General features: G+C 36.0%; 1 protein-coding gene across 6 annotated transcripts in view; it reads right to left on the minus strand.

Annotated features, from left to right (window-relative positions):
• Positions 1 to 13411, minus strand: part of FAM126A (family with sequence similarity 126 member A) — a 113622-nt gene that overhangs the window by 45867 nt on the left and 54344 nt on the right. For all 6 annotated transcript variants that reach the window (XR_003905041.1, XR_003905042.1, XR_003905040.1 and 3 more), the window contains exons 8-9: positions 3762 to 3878; positions 739 to 826 (exon numbers count right to left, since the gene is read on the minus strand). Coding sequence is in view for 3 of the 6 variants with exons in the window: in XM_029929919.1 (XP_029785779.1) it covers positions 739 to 826; positions 3762 to 3878 (205 nt within the window). In the remaining 3 variants the exon portion in view is untranslated. The remainder of the gene's footprint in view (positions 1 to 738; positions 827 to 3761; positions 3879 to 13411) is intronic.

Consider the following 13411-nt stretch of genomic DNA (forward strand, 5'->3'; position numbering starts at 1 on the left):
GCAAGCAAAAGAGGAGAAAAGAGAGGGAGACACAGATTCTGAAGCATGCTCCAGGCTCTGAGCCGTGAGCAGAGAGCCTGATGCAAGGCTTAAACCCATAAACTGCGAGATCATGACCTGAGTCAAAGTCAGATGCTTAGCTGACTGAGCCGCCCAGGCACTCCAGAAACTACGGTTAAAAAGAATATGTAAGTTGAGGCGCTTGGGTGGCTCAATCGGTTAAACGTCGGACTTTGGCTCAGGTCATGATCTCACAGTTCATGGGTTCGAGCCCCAGGTGGGCTCTGTGCTCACAGCTCAGAGCTTGGAGCCTGCTTCAGATTCTGTGTCTCCCTCTCTCTATGCCCCTCTCCTACTCATGCTCTGTTTCTCTCTGTCTCAATAATAAATAAACATTAAAAAAAATTTTTAATATATAAGTGATGAAATTTAAAATTTCAAAATATTGAAACTATATTTCTGAATGCCTAATGCTAACTCATTAGTGCAGCTCTAGCATGGTAAGGAAAACATTCTTGTAAGTTTAAAAGACTATTATCAAATATCTCAGAAGTCGGTTTAATGAAATTCTCAAATTCCATTATCTATACATTTTCTGGCATAAAATTTGTCTAGTATAACAGCATGATCACTGAGTTTAGTGACATTAATGCAGTATGAATGGCTACTTCTCAATTTGTAGTTCTAAACTGAGAAACCTTAAATTATAAAATTTACATAAACAAGTGAGGCACCTACCAGCAATGGCTCTGGATATAATTCTAGCTGAGCTCTGTATATAATATCATCCAATGCTTTCTGAGCTAGATCCCATTCTCCATTATAACTATAAAATTAAATGAAGAAAGTATTAATTATTTTTAATTGATTCATATATTTGAACAAAATACAGTGAGAAACTGCTAAGTAAAATAATTGATCCTATTAGCATACTGCTTAGCACTCCACCCTCCTTAAAGACCTATTTTTGTACCTCTGAATTCTTTTCAATTGTATCTGAAAGCCTATTAACAGCAAAGAAAATTTTATAGATCTCTATTTCTTCTCTAAAGAACATGTCTATTTATAGACCAGATACAAAACAAAAAACTAGGCAATATCAAAGCATTTTACACTTTCAAACCAAGTCAGAGCATAACAAATTATATACCATAGGAAAATGTTCAGAACACTTTATGGGCAAATTACTCTGTAACTCCCACAGGTTTTAGTGAGAATCTACAACTACTGTGGTTTGCAGTTTCTTAAGTACGTCTTTGCATTTTGACAGTCATTTAGAATGTACATGATATGTTTTGCAAATATCAGATAGATATGGGGGGGATAGTGTGTATGCATATTCATTTTCAAAGATATGGCTAAACTCTAAAAATTAGATACATGATAAAAATGGACAGAGAAGTAATGACTTGGTCATCTGCCAAGTGAATTATATCAAGAGTGCAAATGAGGCCTAAAAAGTGGAAAGAGCATTGTTCCCACCCTAAAAACAAGATAAAGTCAGAAAATCTAGAAAATCCTAGCTTTCCATGAATCTAGCAAGGAGCTAAAGTCACAAGGCTGCCAAGTAGCCTCAAACCTAACGCAGACAGACGCCTCTGAAGATAGACAGGTCACCATGCAAGCAGGTAAGAAGACTTCAGCTAAACTCTTTAATCAAATTGCTAAAAGCCAAGTATGGGCCAGCACTAGAGTACAGAATCTCTAGGAGCAGATACCACTCTCAAGGGGAGCTCATAGCCACTCACAAGCTCTTTTCCACATACCTCCTTTTAGGCACTATAAGAAAAACTGTGGGCAAGGCAAAAGACTAGAGGAAGTTGCTCTTGGTAGTTTATACCCAAAGGAGAAGAGTGGCCACCTGAGCAAGAAAGACAGGAAGATCCAGCCAACCTTTTTGTCAAGTGAAACAAAAGTTTTAAAGCCTTTGGGGAAAAAGCAGCAAACCTTCTCAGCCCAAGGGCAGAGGTGAAGATTGACTGTGGCAGTGAGAGAAAGAAAAAGAAAAAAACTACATGTGGGAAAGGATCAGGAAATTGTCCTATGATGAGACTACTGGGGTCTCTTACCACTGGAGGAGGGACAGGACCACTGAAGAGCTACCCTCCTTCCCTGAACCCCATATGAAGGGACATAGTGCCTCCTTATAACTGAGGCTGGACCAGGCAATAGAGAACACCACTTCCTCCAAACCCCCCACCTAGACGAGTACACATTTAGAAACAAGCAACAGCACTCTATTGCTGAAGAAGGGACACGACATGAAGAAAGACAGTCTGTGAGGTACAGACACACAGGAAAAGCTAAAAGCTGAGGATGGAGCAAGAACATGGAGGAAAAACCCTCCAGCAATCCAGCTAATTCCCTAAGAGACAGCAACCATGAGAGGATTCTGAGATAGGTGGTGCCATGAAGGTAACCATAGCAACAACAAAATCCAACCTCAGCTCACTCCTGCCTATAACTCCACTAGAAGCCTAAAAGAAAAGAGGCATGCCCATTTCTGGACGGACACAATATTTACTTCAGTCACTACTGTTCTATCTGTGAACAAAATGATAATGAATCAAATCTTACAAGGCACACAAAAAGCAAGAAGAAAACAACCCACTTTCAAGAAACAGAGAACAATAGAGCCAAATTCAGAGACGATTCAGATTCTGTAGTTATCAGGGAAATTAAAATAACTATGATAAATAGTTACATGGAAAACATGTGTGAACAGATGGTGATTTCAGCAGAGAGATGGAAATCATAAGAAAGAGTCAAATGAAAAGACTAGAAATAAAATAGTAACAGAAATGAAGAACCCCTTCAGTGGGTTCATTAATAACTCAACATCATCCAGAAAAAAAAATCAATGAATGTGAAGATAGATCAATAGGAATCACTAAATCGGAAACACAAAGCAATAAAGAGAGAAAATAAAATAGATTAGAGCGTCCAAGAGCTGTGGGACAATATTAATGGTCTAACACCATTTATCAACACCAAAAGTCAATAAACTTTTTCTTAAAGGGCCAGATAATAAATATTTTAGGCTTGTGGGTCATACAATCTCTACGGCAACTACTCAACTCTGTTACTGTAGCACAAAAGCAGCCAAAGTCAATATACCAACAAACAGATGTAAATGTGTTTTAATGATAAGAAAACAGGCCATATTTAGTACAAAGATCATAAGTTCTGCCTTCAATCAAGAAGCTTAAAATCTACTAAGAAAAATCAAAGTATTGGATGAATATAATATATAGTAAAATATATATAGTAGAAGACAGGGTTTAAAGAAAAATACTAGTATCTAAGACATTAAGACTGAACATCAATATTAGATATTATTAGTAAATTAATAATAAATTATTTATGATCAAAGAAGCTCTAAGATGTTTTTCAAGATTTAAAATTTCTGAAAATGGAAAAAGATCTTCATTGGGGGGAAAAAAGCTATTTGGAAATTACAGCAAAAAAAAGAGTAATGAAGAAAAAACTGTGAGTATATGTGGGTGTTGCTAATTTTCATTCTGTCCTTGAGTTAAAGAAAGATGAAGTGTTTTAGTGGGTTACAAACTCTTCAGAACATTAAGTTTTAAATAATGAAACTATTATCAAGATCTTGATTCATATTCTTTCACAAAAATATTGATTGTTCATCCAATGAGACTATAATACAGTAACAATACAATATCAAAAAACAATAAAACAACAGGACTATAATTTTCCAGAGAAATCAAAGATTTACTTTGTATATTAAATGAACTTACAAAGCAAAATAAATTCCTGTTAACATTTGCACCATGAATCCAGAAGAAACCGGTATCCTGCTACTTAAACCCTTGTATTTTCTTACATGTTGTCGGGGATAGCCACAAACACAGATTCTAGAAAAAACAAAATAACCATATTTGTAAAACTGGTAAAACTTTAGGCAATTTATTTTTTTAACATTTATAAGCAAACAACATACTAGATATGCTCTCTAACAAACCTAATAGCTATGAAACAAAGAATCTTTCCAAACAGAACATGTGTCTATAACATTTTCCTAAGTAAATGAAACTGAGGGGGGAAAATGTATAAAGCTTGAGGTACGTTATTGTATAGTTATTTCACTAATTTCAGTCAATTCAATAATTAATAATTTTTAGTTGCCATAAAACCTACTACATGAAATTTGGTATTATTTATTACAAATAGATCTATGGTATGATCTTCCATCCCTGACAAAGTTCTTGACACAAACTGCAGGCTCCAAGAAAATACTCTAAAATTAGACTCAAGTCCCATATAATACACCATAATAAATTTCAGATAGATTGAAATTTTTAATGTTAAAAAACCATAAGAGAAATAAAACAGAAGCAAGTAGTGACATATTCTTTACAAGTTTAAACATAACATCAAAGGTAGAATCCTAAAAAAAGACCAATAGATTTTACTATTTTTCTCAAGAAACTACTTGAAGCTGAAGTTTAAACTATTTATTATAGAAGGAGTACTAACATTAAGGTGTATTTACTAAAGTGAAGAGGAAGCCACCTAAAAAACCAACACAGAAAACCAATCATCTAAATCATTCAGAGAACACTATGAAGCAATTAAGCATGATGTTTTGAAAGCCTATTTAAATGGCAAGGGGAAGAAACTGTATAGAACACAGGTTTATAATAAACAAACGGTGAATGGTGTGTGTCACTGCAAAAAGATCATATACAAAGTCAGTTATCTCTGAGCCTTGAGCTTATAGATTTATTTTCTTCTTTATATGTATTTTAAAATTTTTCTATGATCAACATGCACTGCTTTTAAAATAAACAAAAGTGGTTTCTATTTTTAACAAAACTAGAAAATAGCTGTTGTCTCCTAACATGTTTGGTTGATATAATAAAACTTCATTTATTATAATACTAGTAAATAGATTGTATACTTATTTACCCCCTTCCACATGCAATTACTACCTAGGACTTAATATTTCCTCCACTCAGTGAATCTAAGCTTTCATTTAAACATACTAAAGTAGGGGCACCTGGGTGGCTCAGTCAGTTATGTATCCCGGTTACGTGTCCCGCCTCAGCTCAGGTCATGATCTCATGGTTCATGGGTTGGTGCTGACAGCTAGCTCAGAGCCTAGAGCCTGCTTCAGATTCTGTATCTCCCTCTCTCTCTGACCCTCCCCTGCTCGCACTGTCTCTCTCTCTCTGTCTCTCAAAAATAAATAAAAAGCATTAAAAATTAAAAAAAAACATACTAAAGTATATCACAGGCCATTTCAAAAATATATCCTTGAGAATATCATTAATTCAAAGTAACTGTTTTTTTTTTTTAACTCAAAGTCACTTTAAAGTAAAAAATAAATTTCATTTAATACTGAGATGGATCTTAGAACTCTTTAGAACCAAGAGTAAAAAGGAACAGGGATACTTATGGACTTAATATTTGTGTTTCCTCCCAAATTCAGATATTGAAGCCCCAATCCCCAGGGACCCCGGGGAATAACTAGGTTTAGATGAGGTCATGAGGATGGGAACACTCCTTGATGGGATTAGTGCCCTTATTTAAAGAGGAAGAGAGACCAGAACCCACTCTCTCATATGTGAAGACAACAGTAAGAAGGCAGTTTCCTGTAAGCCAGGAAGAGGGCTTTCACCACAAATCAAATCTGAGAAATAAACATCTATCGTTTAAGCCACCTCGCCTATGGCACTTTGCTATAGCAGCCTGAGATGACTTAAAAAAAAAAAAAAAAAAAAAGGAAAAAATTAACTGTACATGAAAATACAACCAATTCAAATTTTGTTTGATATTATAGAAATCTGCATACAAACTAGAATAGAAATTCCTCTTATTGTCTAAAGAAGCTCAGAAAAATTTTATTTCCCTACTCATTATATACCTTTATGATAGGGATAGTAGTAAATAATGGAGAATCAATATATATAATAGGATTTTTTCAATTAATGCATTCATTCATTCAGTAAATATTTTTAAAGATTTACACTGTGTCAGACACTAGGAATATAGATAAAAGATGTAGTTCCCCCAGGGATTCAGACTGCGTAGTAAAAAAATACCTGCAATGAATAAGTTACAAAGGTGACAAAAGGAGAGAGTGGTAAACTCTAGTGGCAGAAGTAGAGTCAGAGAAGGCTTCCCAGAATGAGCCTTGAAGAAAAAGTGGCATTTTCCTGGTGAAAATATAGCAATTGGCAAAACAGAGAAGGATTAAACAGCATGACACCAAGGAGATTAAGGATAGAAAGACACTAGAAAAGTAAGAGATGCCAACTAGGGTCAGATCATGGAGTATCTTATAACCCACGAGGCTTTATAGTGCAGACAATGGAAAGCAACTGAAGGTTTTTGTTTTGTTGTTTGAAGCAAGAGAGTGACATGATCAGATTGGTCTTCATAATAGTATTCCTCGAGAGGAGAGTATCAAAATATCCCATGAGTGAGATGAAGGTGGCTTGAGCTAAAGAAGTCAGGGCGCCTGGGTGGTTCAGCAGGTTGAGCATCCAACTTCGCCTCAGGTCATGATCTCATAGTTCGTGGGTTCAAGCCCTGCGTTGGGCTCTGTGCTGCCAGCTCAGAGCCTGGAGCCTGCTTCTGATTGTGTGTGTGTGTGTGTGTGTGTGTGTGTGTGTGTGTGTCTCTCTCTCTGTCCCTCCCCTGCTCATGATCTGTCTCTGTCTCTCAAAAATAAATAAATGTTAAAAAAAAAAAAAAGAAGTAATGTGGGGAGAAGGAGAAAGGGTGGGATTGGAGTCCCACCTAGGAAGTATAATCATGGGATAAGACTGAAGAAACAAGAGGAGTGTGTAATTTTCCCACATTTAGTTTGGATAGCTCGCTGGATGGTAGTGTTATTAAGTGAACATGGACAAATAAGACATACTGTTTTGGAAGATGCTAAGTTTCAGATATGTTGATTTGTAGGTATATGGTATAAATGTCACTTTTGTCTGCCATGAGCGCTCCCCCTGAAACTGTTTTCCATTAATAGCACCTCTATCCCTCTTACTTTTAGGTACTAGTCTTTCTCTATATCATCAAGAATAATCATGTGATTGTAGTATAAACAAAATAACAAAATTATCTGTTACAAGAGGTCAATACCCTAACATCTATTATTTTCTTCTTCCCTTCAATGACATACATAAGGTATGCTCTCCTCCACCCTCCCCAACCAATTTTAACTAGAACAATAGCCACCTGCTAGAAACCATGTTTCCTAGACTTCCTAGCATCTAGGTGTGACCATATGACGTGTTCTGGACAAAGATCTGCTAACTTCTAGGTTGCACGCTTAAAAAGTAGCTGCATGCCTTCCACTCTCTTTCTCCATGCTTGCAGAATAGAAAGCGGATGTAATAATAGTGATCCATCACCATACAGACAAGAATAACATCCTAGGGAATGGCAGAATCTCAAGAAAGAAGGATACCTTACAAACATAACCAATCTATCCCCAGACCATATACCAGCTTGGACTTTTATGGGAAAGAAAAATAAATATCTACTTAAGTTACCACTATTCATCTTTGTTATAACAGCCAAACCAATATTTAAACTGATACATAACTCTTCCAATAACACTACCAAATGTGACCCTAGAGGGGTCTGTAGAAACTTCAGGCTTGCAACATCAAAGCCTTTTTCCTGCCTTCTTTTTCACAGTAAAACTGGGAGAGGTCCTTTCTTCTGAGTCTATTAAAGGTAGACAATGTAAGCTTTCAGCTGCTTGTGGTCACTCCTCTTACAACCTGGAAGAAGCCTATTTACACAAAGAAAATAAAATACTAACCAATGAAGAAAATGAGATGAGAGAGAGAGGGTAGAGAATTTACAGATTAACATTTGAGCCTCTTGATCTAGTTGATCCTGAAGCCAGTTCCATCCCTGCTCCCCTGCTTTTGACAAAAAGTCAAAAAAGTTTCCCTTTAGTATAATCTAGTTTTATATAGATAATCAATTAGTTATTGGGGCGCCTTGGCGTTCAGTCACTTAAGCATCCAACTTCAGCTCAGGTCATCATCTTACAGTTCGTGGGTTCAAGCCCTGCATTGGGCTCTGTGCTGACAGCTCAGAGCCTTGGGCCTGCTTTGGATTCTGTCTCTCCCTCTCTCTCTGCCTCTCCTCTGCTCACTTCTTTGGCCCTCCCTCTCAAAAATAAAAAAGTGTTTAAAAAAATAAATTAAAAAAAGATTATCAATTAGTTGCAGCAAAAAGAGTTCTACCTTTCTCAAGGTAAGACATCTTTTTTTAAATGTTTATTTATTTTTGAGAGGGGGAGGGGCAGAAATGGGGAGGACAAAGGATCTGAAGCAGGCTCTGTGCTGACAGCAGAGAGCCCGATGTGGGGCTTGAACTCATGAACCATGAGATCATGAGCTGAGCCAAAGTCAGACACGTAGCTGCGCCTATAAGACATCTTCATAGAGATGGCTACTGGATCAGATATATAGGTTTAGAATCAGGAAGTCAGTATAGGATTCAGGATAGAAGATACAGAAAAACAAGTTATTGCTGTTCATACACAATTTTTTTAGAAACAACTTTGCCATAGATCTAGAATGGTCAATCAACTTTTAAATTTACTTGAGGTAAGAACTAGAGAGACAATTCTCTCAAACACCAACACACGTGTAAGATCCACAAGAGAAAGAAGATCAGGTTCTCTGATTTTCTCTACTAGCTACTCAAACAGAAGCAAGCAATCATGTTAGAGGATGAACTAAAACCTTTATTTAGAAATGCAAAGAATTAGTCTTGCTCCATTCAGGCTGCTACAACACAGTACAACAAGATGGGTGGCCCTCTCCTGAGAGTTGTAGACTTTTCACTGTATCCTCAATGGCAGAAGGAATAAGGAGGGAACTCTGGCATCTCTTGGCTATGACAGCACCGCCTAATATCATCCTAATAACATCATCATAGGCATTAAGATTTCAACATATAAACTCTGGGGGAGATAAGAACATTCAGACCATAGCAGTTTCTCATAACTACTAAAACTTTGCCCACTTAAAGAAATTGACCCCAGGAATTTTGAATTTCTCAATTTTTTAAAAATGAACTATTTCCTTTAATCAGTTATACTGAAGGGATCATAAATCTGAAGTGGAAGAGATCATCCACTTTTCATTATTCAACAAATTGTTATTAGGTTCTACAGTATGCCAGGCACTGCTCTAAACTCTGAGGATACAGCAGCAAACATAATAAAGTTCCTGATCTCATGAGGTTCCAGCAATCGACAGACTATGTCTCAAATGAACACACAAGGTAGTTACAGTGTTATAAGTGCTAACAGAACATAAACTGAGGTGGAAAGGTGCTACTTTAGAAAGATGGTCATGGAAGCCCTCTCCAAGAAAGTGACCTTTGAGCCGAGAGCCCAAATAATCTAATCCTATCCAGCTCCATCATTAACTGGTAATAGTATCTCTTTACCTTCTTTTCACCATTCCTTTTAATAATCAAGAATTCTCTAACTTAATTTTCAGGCCTCTGATCTCTCTATTAAAGGAGATTCTTTTCCCAGAGATCCTTCACTGAATTTAAATAAAATGCAGAACAAAATAAAAATGATCAATGCCACTTGAATGGCTGACTCCTCTGTTCAATCAGAGAAGTATCCTGAAGTTCTCTATTTCGGTCAACAAATTCATAACATAGGCACCCAAACCTACAAGAGAGCAGCTGAGTGGCATTACTCCTATTTCTGTATTAAATTTACTCTTTGGTCACATATAGATATCTCTCAAATTCATAAACCACATTAAAATAAAAATACCTTAATGAGGGGCATATTCTGTAAATAAATTTCTGGGAGAAGTTCTAAGTATCATTTTTTAAGTGAGAAAAACTCTTGCCATGATTCTCATTCTCTGTTGAGAGACACTGTCCCATTCCTAGCTTAAAAGTAAATGTTTGAAATTGTTGTCAATATATTTTGAGTTACCACAAAATAATTAGAAGGCACAATTATAATGAGGCTAACTGAAGAGAGTATTGATTCCTGAATATACCAGAACCTAAAGGAGAAAAGAACAGAGATTAACTACTGCCAGATCATCAGACCAGTAAGTAAAATCTGGCTGGAAAAAGGAAAAAATGTTTTTCTAATTTTTATTTTGAGAAACATTTAAAATTTGGTCCAGTTCTTCCTATCCATCTGGGTAAAAAGATATAGACTATGAAATAAAATAAACTAATTTCAAATCCTCTTCCTCTCCTGCTCTGCTTTTCAAGTGAGGAGAAGAGAGGTAAGGAAAAGACCAGGCAAACAGAAAAAGGGGAAGTAAGGATTGCCTATACAGTAATGAGCACTTTTCTGTTCTCATGCTTCTGCTTTTTGAAATTAGGAGCTTATAATAAAGTCTAAATCTTCTAACACTTTCCTTAAGAGAATAGCACACACAAAAATTGTGCTCAAGTTGGAGGAGAAAAGATTATTTTAATTGGGATGTAAAGGATGGAGAAGATTCAGATAAGCTTAAAAATAAGGTTCACAAATAAAATATGAGGCAATGAAAAGTCAACTAAGGTTCTCTCAATAAGGCATGATCTAGTATAAGGCATGCTCTCAAACTGTTGGTAATAGCAAAGAGGCAATGAAGAAAAAAAAGATACTATGGATACATTGTGAACATGTGTGTTCAGGCATTAGTGTACAATATATAACAGCTGTCATTTATTGGATGATGACAAAGTGGCATATACGTGTTAAGTGATATATATAAAACATATATATTAAGTGATTTATGTTAATATAATATATGATATACGTAAGTAATTTATCTGTCAGGAGAATGGAATGGCTTATTGCACTAAGGGTGCCCCTAATAGAAACAAGAAGAAATCTGTTTAGGTGGTCAGGAAGGCTGATGGAGTGAGGAGAGGGGCAAGGTGTCACTACAGACACACAAGAACAAATACACTGATCAAGAATCCATAGCAGTATATATCCAAGTCAGTCAGCTAGGTGACTCACGATGTGAAAAAATTAAAAGAGTCCCTTAGACAATGGGAAATAATTTAACTTACTAGCTTAGTATAGTTTCATGTTTAATATTTATATTCCACACCAAAAGCAAGATAAGTCATCTGTTGAACAGCCTTGTATTACAAGAGATGTCAATAGTAAAAAAATAAACTTATTTGCCACAATTTAGAGGATTTGGGTATATACTAGCAAAATTCATTTGCAATATTGGTGGTTATAGTCCTTTTAGGAGGAACATATATAATGTTTAGTATTAGTGAAAATAAAAACTTAACTAAAACTCATTCAGTCTAGTTCTTGCCTCTTTTCAGGTCTCTTCTTCGAGTGGTCCATACACACTGTACAGGAGGAAAACACTGGCTATGAAGCTGGCCTCAAGTCTGAATCTGGAAAGCAAAGCTTATAGCAACCAAACATATTTTTGCTGAGTAGAATGGATTTGCAAATTCTTTTTCTTTTAATTGTTATTGCTATTTTTTTAGAGAGAGAGGGGCAGAGAGAAAGAGAGAGAGAGAACCTCAAGCAGGTGCCACACTGAACACAGAGTCTGGCAGGGGCTCGATCCCATGACCCTAGGATCACGACCTGAGCCCAAATCAAGAGGTGGACGCTCAACCAGTGGTGCCCCTAAAAGGGAAATGTATGTATGGGTGGAGGATGGGAAGCATCCAAGATTGTTTTAAGCACTTCCATAATTATTTACAATCAGAAGGTTAAAGAAAGAATGGGATACATTTGTCACTGAATCTAGCTCAAATGTTCCATGAAAATTTTCTGGTTGTTTTATGTATCCTTGCCCCTAGATAATACAGTCAATCATTTTGGCATAGGCATCATCAACAACCAAACTGAGTAGCAATCTAAAACGACTACCACATGGTCAAGGATTGGATTAGCCATAAGTATGGTAACTTCATTCTTCAGGAAAACCTGCATTAGGACTAAGATCATCAGGGAGCTCCTGTTCTTTCAACATCATAACCATTTACAACTCACCTGTCATCACAGTCCTGTAATCAATTTTCTTTCCACAGATATGGACTAGGCTTTGCTTGATTAGATACAAGTGTTTTTTAATTCTTTTCTATTAGTCTTAAAAATGTACAAAATATCTTAATTAGAATATCTGATAAACAAGTAAGGAAACCAGGATTTAAGAGAAATGAATAACTAGATTATAAACCATTGAGAACACAGGAATAGGGAATCTAAAAAAATCTAAAAAAGACATTTATGATAAATTTGATCGAGTTCCTCTTACATCATCTTTTGTGGCTTAAGAGTTAGCATTATTTAAATAGCTTAAGTCTTTTGAATTACTTAGCTCTCTTTCCTCCCTCAGTCTCTTCCAGCTGGTGAGCATTTGTACAAAGATTTCCTTTTTTCAGTTTTTCTTTGATGGCATAGAATTAATCTAATGTGCCTCTACTAAAATCTTCTTGGCCAAAATCTTACAGCAAGTTTTTAATCTATTTTTCTCCTTGTTTTTAAAACCAGATATTACTTGTGCTTTTAAAGGATTACCCAGTTCCCTGGTTAGTTAAAATTGGTATATTAGCAATTTTCTCCACCAAAAATGTGAAAGTAATTATATCAGAGGGCAGTCTGTAGCAGTCACACAGGACAGAAACCTGTGATATATGTTGTTTCTTAACAGTTCCATCAGTGGTTTCAAGGAAACATCACTAGTCATTCTTATTTAGGAGGTTGTATTATCTGTCTATATTAGAATATTAGAGCTTCAAAGAACATTATTTCTGGGTCCTACCGACTAAGATACTGCTTTAGAGTAAGACCTGGGCTTTAGAGTGTGTTTTAAGTTCTACAGGTAAAAGCTGCTAAATCAAGTTACCCCTTAAATAAATGTTTCTGAAGTACTGGTCCTCACACTCATTTTAGTCCATTACAGAGTTTTCACTGGATCATAGTGCAAAGAGAAACAAGAAAAGCTAAACCTCCTATTTTTAATTTCTAAATTGTCCCTCACTTCCTTCTCCCCACTTCTTTTGATATTCAAATAGTCTCCCTTTTGTTAAATAATGTTAATGGTAGAAATTCATAAGATAACTTGGCAAAATAAAAAGTTGGCAATGCTCTATAAATATCCCACCCACTCTAACTTTATGAAATTCAAAACTCTTGACACTTCTCTCTTTAAAGGATTTAAAATAAGAAACATATTAGAAAGCCTCAGTAAATGGGGGAAATACGTTCAACTGGTCTGGGAAATACAACTCAGTTCCAATTCAGGAATCATCTGAAAGATTCTCCACTTCTCTATCGTCTCTAATAAATCCCTTGCCTTGTTACTTCCCTTCTCCCTCTGGTCCTGTGTGGTTTTCTATCCTACTCGGTATCAATTTCTCAGGGTTGTTTTGTTTTGTTTTGTTTTGATTTGATTTCTAA

The sequence above is a fragment of the Suricata suricatta genome, chromosome 2 (genome assembly GCF_006229205.1).
Source record: "Suricata suricatta isolate VVHF042 chromosome 2, meerkat_22Aug2017_6uvM2_HiC, whole genome shotgun sequence".
NCBI lineage: Eukaryota > Metazoa > Chordata > Mammalia > Carnivora > Herpestidae > Suricata > Suricata suricatta.